The sequence below is a fragment of the Suricata suricatta genome, chromosome 14 (genome assembly GCF_006229205.1).
Source record: "Suricata suricatta isolate VVHF042 chromosome 14, meerkat_22Aug2017_6uvM2_HiC, whole genome shotgun sequence".
Lineage (NCBI taxonomy): Eukaryota > Metazoa > Chordata > Mammalia > Carnivora > Herpestidae > Suricata > Suricata suricatta.
This window is the reverse complement of record NC_043713.1, coordinates 51,230,302-51,242,755: the sequence shown is the minus strand read 5'-3', so window position 1 is coordinate 51,242,755 and position 12,454 is coordinate 51,230,302. Positions and strand designations below refer to the sequence as shown.

Genomic DNA, 12,454 nt, shown 5'->3' with positions numbered 1-12,454 from the left:
TATCTACAACATACTCTCAAGGGAAAGCAGAAGATCACAAAAAACAAAATGTATGCTATGATCACACATACATACATACATAGAAAAAAGGCACATAAGAAATTTTAACAATGAAGACACATCAGATAATTATTTCTACTTTAGTTTTTGATCTTATTTTCTAATTTTTTTACAATGAACTTATGGTACTTCTACAATAGGAAAAGTTAAACTTCTTTATAGAATTATTTTCTTACCAATTTGATCTGTATTCTTCTAATACCAGTGTTTCGAGAAGTAGCAGACAATGAATTGTCAATTAATTCTGCAAGAGCAAATGCTGGAAGAGAATGAGAAGACATCGCTGATTAACTTTTCCCTCCCAAATACTTCATTTAAAAGTACAAAGTAGAAGAAACTCTGAAGTACCTTAAGACATCACTTTTATTTTCCAAAGAGCTAGAATTAAAGTATTATCCTGATCCTAATGATTTAATACATAATAAAGGCATCATCACCAATCACCACCAGCACAAAAAAGCAGTCATCAACCAGTACTTGTAAGGCACTATACGGCATGAGTCAGCCAGCCATGATTCCTGGCTTCAAGGAGTTTATAATCTAAAGACAGACATACAGACATAGAAGACAAACAGAAGACCATAACCATAAAATCAAATACTAGTTCGTGGCACATAATACATCATGCGCAAGTCAAAAGTAAATACATTTAGAGATGAGGGGGCAAATATAAAGTAACTATAAAAGTGTCTATTAAGAACTAATTTAGATATGGAAATCTTATGACTAACAGCAACTTGTTAAATGGCAGAACATGTCTGTTTCACTAATTATTTCCTACAACACAACCAACCTGATACTCAACTTATCAATGGCTCACTACTATTACCTAATATTCTATTTTCTTCAAGGTCACTACTCAAACCATTTCCCACTTTTATGTCCTTAGTTAAAAAGAAGAACATACCAAATTTATGTCTCTTACTTTCCCTAAAGCATAACCCAACTAACACTATAATTAATCTACACAGTAGCACCCCAGCAAGCATCCCACAGTCTAAACAGTTACAGGATGGCTATGTTTATAAACTACAAAGAAGTTACTGCAAATCAGATTACATATAAGGATCTGGCCAATGATAACGTCTAGAAAATGGAGGAGGAGCACTGGAGGAAATGGGAGGAAAAGAAAGAATTAAAAGAGAAATTTGGAGGGAAAAATTTGGTATCTGTACAGATATAAATGAACCAAAGAAAAAAAATTCAAGATGGTTTTGAGTCTTTGCTCTAGAAGACCGGATAAATGGTCATATTTACCATTAAGGGTAAATTTAGAGAGGAAAGAAAAAAATCATTGTTTTAGCTGCAATGCCCTACCACTATATCAAAGCAATGAGTAGAGGCGTTCCATAGGGAACTAGAACTGATACCAGGCTTGAGAGAATAAAAACAGCCAGAGGTAAAGTTTTTGCTTCACTGACCAAATAGTTAAGGCTTGGATCAGCATTGAGAGAAAAGTATAAAAAAAGAGCAACATGACTTGAAGAAATATCCACTATATGGTCAAGAAAAACAAGAAGCAGCCCCAAAGCTCAGTGAAACAAAAGGAGGGAAAGATCTAGGAATGTAAAGTCACAGTAATCAAAGCAAAAACTTAAACAGGGAGATTTTCTGTTTCATCATATGACAACAGAAATGATAACTAGTACAACTAAACTGGAAGGTAATTAAATCTATATCCAATCTTGAAAATGAACATACCTATTCACTCCATAATTATATATTTAGAAATCTATCTCCAGAGAAAGAATTAACAACTTCATTCAATATGCAAATATTTAAGCACTCACTATTTTCAGGCATTATTCTAGGAATAGAACAAAGCAGACAAGAGTCCTATTCTTGTGGAGTTAACATTCTAAGTAAAAGATGGAAAAGTGAGAAAGATGGAAAATATAATCATAAGCATGTTAGAAGGTTGTGTATGTGACAGAGAAAAGAAAAAGCAGAGAAAAGAGACTACATAACAGTAAAGGCACAAAGAAAACACAGTTGCAATCTTACACAGGTTAATTTTTGTTAAGAAGGTAATAAATAAACAAAACTTCTGAGAGGTGAGGGAATGAGACAGGGCCTATCTGGACAAAGAGTATTACAGGCAGAAGGCCCTAAGCTGAGTATAGAGCTGGTACTGGGGTGAAATGAACAAGTAAAAAGAAGAGTTGCAAAGAACTAACAAAACAGAGCTACAAAGACCATACAAGTGATTAAAAAGACATCATCCTTTATTCTCAGTGAAATTGGGAGCCATCAGTGTTTTCAGTAGAAGAGTAACACAATCTGACTTCTCAAACCTTACGTGGACAGTCATGTAAAGATAGAGATGAATTAAGAGTGCACTATATAATCTAGGTGCTGATTCCTTGAAATTAGGTTTTTGAAACAGAAATGGTCCTTCCTAGATAAACACTGAAGATAGTGCCAACAGAACTTTCTGACAGACTGAATGAAAGATGAATCAATCTGATTCATGTTAGCCTAATAAACTGAAAGAACAAAGCATTAATCAATTTGGATGGGAAAATTATGTGTAGTTAGGATTCACAGATCAGATCAAGGGTCCCGTCTTAGATATTCTAATGGCGATAACACATGGTAAGCTGGATAGACAAAACTGGAATTCAGGAGATATGTCTGATGTTCTTATCAATATTTAACTAAAAACTACCATTTCTACCACCTCCATTTAGGAGTTACTACCATAAAGATGGTATTTAGAACCATGACATTGGACAGGATGACTAAGTAAGAGAAGGTAGGGAACCAAGGACTAAGCCCTGAGGTACTTCAATATTAAGGTTGAGGAGGCAGGTCAATTATATCTCAATAAAAAAAGGGTGAGGAGGGAGAAAAGAAGATGGAAAAAGAAGACTACACAGAAGGCAGTGAGGTAGAAACAAAATAAAGTATGGCTTCTCAAAAGTGAAGATTATTTTATCAAGGACAAAGAAGTGATAAACTGTCAATGCCTTGAGTAAAATGAGACCTGAAAACTGATCACTGGATTCAGTCACTGGTGGCTTCCAAAGCATTAAGTACAAGGGCAACTGGGTGGCTCAATCATTTGAGCCTGATTTCATGCTCAGGTCATGGTCCCAGCGTTGTGGGATCGAGCTCTGTGCTGGGCTTGGCGCTGAGCATAGAACCTGTTTAAGATACTCTTTTTACTACTCTCCCCTGGCTCGCACTCTCTTAAAAAAATGTACAAGAGAATGAAAAGGAGAGAATGGGAAGAGGAGCGGCACTGCTGACAGTAAATACAGTCAACTCTTTTGAGAAGTTTTGCTGTAAACTGGAGCAAAAAACTTGGCAGTCGCTGGTGAAAGTAAGTATGATATTTTTAAGATGGAGGAAATAAGATGGTAGCTTTCTTGTATATAAAGAACAACATCAGAGGTAATAAACATAATGGTTAGGAGTTCAAGTTCTGTAGTTCCTCTGCTAGGGTTCAAATCCTGCTCCAAAACTTTCTAGTAGGGTAGCCTTTGTCTAGCTACCTAAAATCTCTTAGCCTCAGTTTCTTCTGCAAAGTAGGGTCATATCTAACATTAGATACCACTTAGGATTAAGGATTAAATAAGATAATGTTCATAAAGCATTCGGCATAGAGACTGGCACTGTAGCTGATAGCAATAATAATACTTGTACTTAAGGTAAGAAAGTGTACAAAGATATAAACGAAAGAATATTCAGTCATGTGTAACATAAAGACTAAAAACAACCTAAGTGTCTAACACTGGAACATTGTTCAAAGAAATTTATATAAATAATGTGTAAACACTAAAAACAAATATACACTGACATATATATTAAAGATGTTCACTTTATCTTAAACAAAAAAAGTAGGTTAAAGAAGTATGCACCATATAAAACCACTAAAAAAATTATGAAAAGGTCTGAAATGATAAACCCCAAAGTGTAAGCGGTAGTTACATCTGTATGATAGAGATACGATGTTCTCTATGTTCTTTATGCTTATCTATATTTTCCAGTTTCCTACGAACTATAATGCATATACAATGAGAAAAAATATTTGTAATAAGTTTATAATGAATATCTAAGTAGTACTGAACATGTTGGCAGGGTCCAGACAGAAAAGACTCTCTAGAGCAACTGATTTATAAAGATCATTAGCAAACAATTCAAAGGTAGAATAAAAACTGGTGAGAAGTAAAGATAGAAAGAAATAAGAAATGGAGACCAGACCACAAACCACTTACTTGTGCAGTTCAGCTATGCAAATTTGTAAAGCAAAAAAAATATTTTCTCAATTCGAAGAGGTCTACAGGAAGCCAGGAAGAATAAATCAGAGTATACAGGAGATGGAAAGATAATGTAGGTACAGTATTTCTTAAATCTTAAAGTGGGAGAAATTTTAATACTGGATTAGTTTTAAAGGAGAGGTATCTTTACTCTGAAGAAGACTTAGAAAAAGAAATATATTGTGATGAAGAGGTTGAAGCAAGGGAGTTCACAATGACCGATCATATCTTCTAATAAAGTAGAAATAGAACTTTTTAAAAGTGAAGAATTTTTAAAAGTGTGGTCAAGGGATAAAATATAGTAATAGTTTGTCGAAATTAGTACAGATGTAATACTTACGCAAAGGATTTTGTCCTTCACTTGCATAATATTCATACATTCCACTTTTAACCAGTGTGTCATAGTGAGGTAGGAAGTCAATTCGTTCTTTTGTAGCTGTAAGTAGTAACTGATTGACTGACTGTAGCAGGTATAGAGTGACTCCATCTTTAACAGTGTCATCTGTAATTAAAAGGTAATAACCTAAGTGCTACACTAGCATCAGAAATACAATGAATTTATAACTCTGAATATGCAAATTAGATCTATAAGGTATCTTTAAAGATGGTACAGGCAAACCCTCAAACAATGGATCTATCTAAAAATTCAGTTGTGTTTTATTAAGGATAATACAGTAGAATTGGCCCAAATATTTCTACTCATCTAAAACATTCAATTCTTAATAAGTTAAACTGTCACAGGAAATCAGATGAAAAACTACATTCGAATGGTATTAACATGAATGGCAAAGTAGGATTAAATTCAAGAGGAGTCAGGCATGAAAAAAACCTGGCAGATCCTGGAATCTAAATGGATTAAAAAGACAGTGGAAAAATCTAAGTTGGTGAGAATTAACTTCTTGAGGGACCATGTAAAAGAAATGTGGCCAGGTATTACACAAAGTCTCATCTCCTGCAGCCGTAACTGATAACTATTTTTCTATAATTGTTTGAAAAATATGACTGCTACACAAACTGTTACATATAATCAGTTTCCCCTCCACCCCAAAAAAGTAGCCAAAATTATCAATAATTTTAGATGCTTATCTGTGTAATGAAATAGTGAATATACTGCCTTATAATGCACTAGAACATACTAAATATAAAAGCATCAATTAAACACGGCTTACCAAAATTATCACAGGTAATTTCTTTCCTACTTGTTGTTGTAATAACAAATTTCTCTTCAGGTGAAATGCCAAGTGTCTATCCAAAATAACAGGAATAAAATCAATTATTACACAAAGGAAATAAACCATTCAAGTTCATAAGAATATGAAAATATTGATAGTATATTATAAACTTGTAACAATTACTAAGAAATATACGTCTTGATACTTTAAAATAAACTTGATACTTTAAATTTTTTCCTTTGCATATTTAAGGACAGCTCTATCTATTAATTACCTATTTGCTTAACAAGGTTTTTTTTCTGCTATAGGCACATAAAGTCACCTAGGAGCATGATGATTAGATGGAGTATTTCAAAGAGTTTTAATAAAAAAAAAAAAGTTTTAATATGAGCAGGGCCTCCTAGGCAAAAGGGATGCTATTTCATGTCAATACATAAGTAAACTTATTTGGAGCAAAGCATTAACACTATTTTCACATAGATTAAATATTTAAATACATGAAAATGAAAAGTACTAGAAAAAAAGGAGAAGTTAGTATTTATAACACAGAGGTAAGGATAGCCATGCTATGCAGGATCTTCTGTATTAATGAATCTCTTTAATCTATTATAACCACTACCAAAAGAGTAACTTAATAAATTAAAGAAAATTATAAATTCTGAGAGGAAATTCCAACAGGAGACAAAGAGCATCCTGAGGAAACAAAAAGCCTTCATAAAACAAGATGAAGATCAACAAAAAGGAAAGAACAAAAAGTCATGATCAAAAGGAGAAAATACAAATGAATAACCAATGAACATGCAAAAAATAGAAATTTTACAACTGATCAGAAAATGAGGAAGAGAAAAATGAGTAAACATTTTCACTAAAATTTTATGTATCCTTAAAGTTAAAAGACACATGCTCTTTCTAAAATTAAACAATACAGTGGCGCCTGGGTGGCTCAGTCAGTTGAGCGTCCAACTTCAGCTCAGGTCATGGTCTCACAGTTCGTGAGTTCAAGCCCCAAAATTGGGCTCTGTGCTAACAAACAGCTAGCTCAGAGCCCGAGCCTGCTCTGGAGTCTGTATCTCTCTCTCCTTCCCCCCCCCCTGCTCATGCTCTGCCTCTCTCTGTCTCTCAAAAATAAATAAAGTTTAAAAAAAATTTTTAATTAAACACTACAACAATGTATAGTTAAAAGACTGACTTCTGCTTCAGGTAATGATGTACTAATCTTAGACCAACCTTGCCACCAAACTAAAAAAAAAATCTAGATTAATGACACTCAAGTCTTCAATAGTGATACTAAGACACTTATTGGTTCCTACTGAAATTAATTAAACCACCAAATCCTTACTCTAAACACTGATTAATTAAAGGTGAAAACATATAGGGGGCCTAGGTAGTACAGTTAATTGAGCACTCCAGATCTTGGCTCTGGTCATGATCTCACAGCTCATGAGTTCAAGTCCCATGTAGGATTCTGTGTTGATGGCATAGAGCCTGCTTGGGATTCTGTTTCTCCTTCTCTCTGTCCCTCCTCCAGTTGTGTGCTCTTATGCTCTCTCAAAATAAACACACTTAAAAAGAATTTTTAAGGGGGAAAATATAGCATTTATCCTCCCTTTTTGGTACCAACTGTATTTAGGGGATAAGCAAAGAGCTCTAATTGATGAGGCAAAGTGGTTCTTTAGAGAATTCCAGCTAATACAGAAGGAATGGCAATCAGAATATTACCATTAATGGATGAACCATCAGATCAAATTTTGTTATGGAGGAATGTAGCTGAAACCACCTGAATCCCACTAATATGATCTTGCTAAGGGTGGGAGAAACATTCATTTATTACGTTCCTCTCAATATGATGTAACATCAAGTACCAGCACCACCTATGAAGTATTCTTTGCCTCCATACTTCAAAGAAGCTGAACCTAAATTTTGCTTATAAACCTTTAAAAATAGTTTGTTTATAGAATATGTGGAGATAAAACAAGTTAAATTACACCATGAAGGTGCACAGACAAATCCATAATGTGCACTACTAAAGAAAAACCTGCTTGATTTCTTGAACAGGCCAAAGTCAGGAAAAATTCTGAGATTGAGGGAAGAGTTTTGCTCAAACGCTCTAAATCTGAAAAGAATTAAGACACATAAAAACCGAATTCAACATGAGGACCCTGATGGACTCTTGATTTTAAAAAACCAACTATAAAAAGACATTTTGAAAAAATCATAGATACCTATATATGAACAAAGCTATTAGACAATACTTTAAGATGTTAATTCTAATGGTGTGATCACAGAAATGCACGTGAATATATAGAAGTAAAGTGAACCAAGAAACAGAATATGCTACAAAAGACAAAAATGATACCTGTGTGGTAAAAATCTGTGGTAACTGTTGCATCTGGATGAGTTAATGTGGGCTCATTACACCATTATCTCTTTATGTTTGAAGCTTTTTATAAGAAAAATGTGTAACATAAAATAAAATATACAATAATAGGGTAGTGAAAGAGAACAGTGGACCCTGAATCAGACCCACATATAAACATAGAAATAGGAGGTGACAGTATACTTTGATAGGGAAAGAATAATTTCAATGAATGATACTGACAACTAGATAACTGCATAAAATTAGTTAAAATAAAGACCTCATCTTAATATACACAAAAAGAAATTTCAAGAGTATTAAAGATGCTGCATATTAACACAAAATTTTAGAGAAAAACAGAGGAATAATTTTTAGTAGAGAAAAGGATTTCTGAAAATATACAAAAAGTGCAAGCCACATAGGAAAAAAATTAGAAGATATGCTCATCCTCACTAGTTAGTAGAGAAATTAAAACAACTTGGTTATCATTCCCATGAGGTTGGCAAAAATTTTAAGACCTGATAACATAAAGTACAGGCCTCCATACAGGGAAGTTGGGCCTTATACACTGCTAATAAGACTGATAATTAGGGGCACCTTAGTGGTCATGACAGCCAAGGTCATGATCTCATGGTTTGTGGTTTCAAGTCCCACACTGGATTTGCTGCTGTCAACACAGAGCCCACTTTGAATCCTCTGTCTCCCTCACTTTCTGCCTCTCCCCCACTCGTGCTCTCTCAAAAATAAATAAATATTAAAAAAAAAAAAGACTGATCATCAATACAACTATACTGAAAAGCAATCTGGGGGTGCCTGCCTGGCCCAGTCCAAAGAGCATGTGACTCTTGACCTCAGGGTCTTGAGCTCTAGCCCTATGTTAGATGCAGAGGTTACTTAAATAAACAAACAAACAAAAGCAATCTGATATACTTTACTAAAATTAAAGATAATCATATCCTATGCAATTCTATCCTACAGAAATGAAGCTATGGACGTAAACTGATGAGGAATAAAATTGTACTTGTTTAACAAATAAAAATTGACTTTATAGACCTTATTAGTTTTATGTAAGAAGTCTTTACTTTATTTCTACAGTGCCCAATTGTTAGACCATGTGCTTATGCACCCTGTAAATTCTGTTCTTACAATTACTGAAAAACTATGTGTCAAGTTAAATTTTTAAGATTTATGTACATCTGAATAAATATATCTGATTATTCCATAAACTCTCTCGATTAATATTATTTAATATACTATCTTTTTGTCTTCCTTACCTAAAATTCTGTATATAAAAAGTACTTCTCGAAATCATAATTTTTCTCAATATTTTTAAATCTTTGACATTTGACAAATATAAAGTATTTTTTTACATTATTCATTATGCTCTTATTCAAGATGGCATATCCTTCTCTCTCCATATTTTTAGTCTAAATTCTATCTTATCAGACATAAACTAAAATCTTTCAAGTTTTGTCTTAACCTGGCCTTGAATACAGATAAACAACTTCTGCCTTTCCCTATATGAAAGCAGAACAGCATTCTATTGGGGCAAGAGACTGGATTAGGTTTTTTCATTTTTATTAACACTTTGATCCCATCTTTTTCTGGGTTAATTGGTAAAGCAGACAGATCTACCTTTAATGGGTAATAAAAATTACCTGCCCTCTATCTCTTTAGGTCAGCTTCAAACTACCTGCTGTCCAACTTTTCTCAAAAGCCAATTTTAAGAATTATTTCTAAAGGGCTGAGTCCATGAAGTCTTCAAATACTTTGACTTTCATCCATGAATTAAGTCAGAAACTATATATTTCAGTGCATTGTTCTGAAACTCTGCAAACTAGCCTTTAATGATTTGTCCTTTGACATTATACCCAAAGTGCAGGTTTTGTTTCTGAATCACACACAGACCAGTAACACCCATAATGCATGTGAGTGAGGAATTTCTTTAAAAAAAAAAAAAAAATCTGAGGAGCGCCTGGGAGGCTCAGGTGGTCAAGTATCCAACTTTGGCTCAAGTCATGATCTCACAGTTCTTGAGTCCCATGTTGGGCTCCATGCTGACAAAGTGGAGCCAGCTTAGGATTCCCCTTCTCTCTGCCTCACACTTTCTCTCTCTCAAAAAACAAATAAGTAAACCTAAAAAAAAAAAAAAGAAAGAAAAAAAACTTCAAAAAATTTGAGTCGCTGCTGGTTAACCTAAATAACCCTAACCTGCATTACCCTAAATAACACATACCCTATTGTGCATTAAAGGAACTAAACAGCAGCCTTTCCTATCTTTAAGGATATTGTCCATCTTATCAGGATTTGAAAGGAATCTAGAGAAAAATTTTTCTCAAAGTTTTGCTTCACTAGCAGGTAGGTTTTTTTTTTTTAATTTTATAGACACTAGTTTTTCTATCAATTCTCTTTCCTTGTTTTGACCTCTAAGAAACTCAAAGCTGATTTCATGGCTCAGCAATGGTGGAAGATAGTATCAAAGTTTATTACCTCTTCTCAGGTTACTATTTTATTCCTTCCTATATCTACTTTTGCTTCTTCTTTTAATCTTCTGGGAAAAAATTCTTAAAATTTTAAGTAATTTCTACACCCAACATGGGGCTCAAACCCACAACCCCAAGATTCAGGGTCACATGCTCCACCAAATGAGCCTGCCAGGCACCCCTCATCTTCAAAATTTTTAATATGTGTACCCTATGTACAAAAAAAATTTTTAAAGGAAGAGAGTGATTCATTTAACAGCTATAAACCAACTATTAGGAAGGCTCCTGCCCTCAAGGAGCATACAGATTTTTTTAAGTATGATGATACAGTAAGTGCCATGGTAGAGTAACAAGGTATTGTGGAACCTGTGGAACCACACAAAGGAAAAAGTAAGCATTTCCTCAAAACTGGAGATGGAGGGGGTGGGGGAGGTTTGCATACGTGTAGCTTAACATCTGGGTATATCTTTTTTTTTTTAATTTTTTTAATGTTTTATTAATTTTTGATACAGAAGAGACAGAGCATGAGAGGGGAAGGGTCAGAGAGAGAAGGAGACACAGAACTGGAAGCAGGCTCCAGGCTCTGAGCTAGCCGTCAGCACAGAGCCCGACGCGGGGCTCGAACCCACGAACGTGAGATCTGACCTGAGCCGAAGTCGGAGGCTTAACCGACTGAGCCACCCAGGCACCCCTGGGTATATCTTAATAGCTAGTCAAATGAATTCTCTTCTATGATTCTGCGAGGCCACAAGGGCTCAGGTGAAGTCCATAGCTGCTTATCACAAGTCTACGGGATTCTTCCAAATCTATTCCTCCTTTAAAAAACAAAACAAAACAAAAAACTCTTTCTTCTTTCCTCTTGATTGCTCCCTTTTTCCACAAGGTGAACTTTCCCCCCAAAACAGTTTAGGATCTATAATACCTTCTAGCACTTCAAACACTTACCAGTTCAAGTTTTAATGAAAAACTTTAACTTAGTGCACTATTTTGCCTCCTCTCCAACAAAAATAAAATAAAATAAAATAAAAGCTTTAGTAAATAGCATGGGTACTGTGGAGGTTTTTAAAAATAAAAATACAAGCTTCAGAATCAAAGAGACTAGATTTTAACCCCAGTTACACTGCTTATTAACTTATAACCTTGGAATTAAATTAGAAATTTAATGCAGTTCTTCATGTAGGTAATGGACACAAGGTTATGGGATTAGGTTACATAATCTAATGATGCTTTCAAAAAGTAATTTCTGCAAAAAAGTTAGCCTTCCATTTTTTTTTCTCACTAGTTCTTCCCTTTCACCTCTGATTAAATTTAACCTTTTCTCTTCCAGGAGAAAGAAGTGGGAAGGAGGAGGAATGAATTAGTCAAAAAAATATTTTGCTTGATTTTCAAATTAAAATACTGAAGGAATGGAATAAATATATTTATTCCCTATAACAACTTAATTTGAGGTTCAATGGTATAACAGAAAAAATACGGGTTCTGGGTTTGAATCCTAATTCGAGTCTGAACTATCTATTTTGCTTAAATGAGTTACCATCTCCAAAAGTGCATTACCACTTCTGTAATAATACTTCCCTTATCTAACAATTACTGAGACTTCTCACAGAGATTTCTAGAAAGAGAGTAAATTAGTAGAACCTTACTGAAAACAAATCTGAAAATACCTATCAAGAGCATTAAAAATATTCCTGACCTTTGATAAAGAAATTTCACTTCCAAGATTCTAAAGAAAAAGACATAAAACACTATGTATTCAAGATGTTTATCATGGCACTTAAAATTGAATGTAATGTAAATGTTAACAAAAAGAAGGGGTTTGGTTATGTACTAAACAAACCATTTCAAACTTTGATTATGAAGACTTGCATTAAAAGAGAAAAATACTGACAATATTAACTGAAAAAATAGACTACAAACATGTATTACAGCTATAAAAAAAAAAGCCAGGGTAAGGATATAAAGAAATAACCCCAAGTGCTACTAGTAGTTACAAATTTTATAGTAATGAAAAGGTTTACTTTTTTCCCGTTTCGTATTTTCTTTAATGTGCTGATATTTTTAACAATAACGTACATGAAGAGTTTCCTTTTTCTGAAATGGTTTTGAAAACATTCATCAGAA

General features: G+C 34.0%; 1 protein-coding gene across 1 annotated transcript in view; it reads right to left on the bottom strand.

The window, feature by feature from the left end:
- SMCHD1 (structural maintenance of chromosomes flexible hinge domain containing 1) overlaps positions 1-12,454 on the bottom strand; it is a 150,052-nt gene that overhangs the window by 136,124 nt on the left and 1,474 nt on the right. Inside the window, exons 2-4 of the mRNA XM_029922155.1 lie at positions 5,492-5,567; positions 4,663-4,824; positions 237-319 (exon numbers count right to left, since the gene is read on the bottom strand). Of these exons, the coding sequence (XP_029778015.1) occupies positions 237-319; positions 4,663-4,824; positions 5,492-5,567 (321 nt within the window). The remainder of the gene's footprint in view (positions 1-236; positions 320-4,662; positions 4,825-5,491; positions 5,568-12,454) is intronic.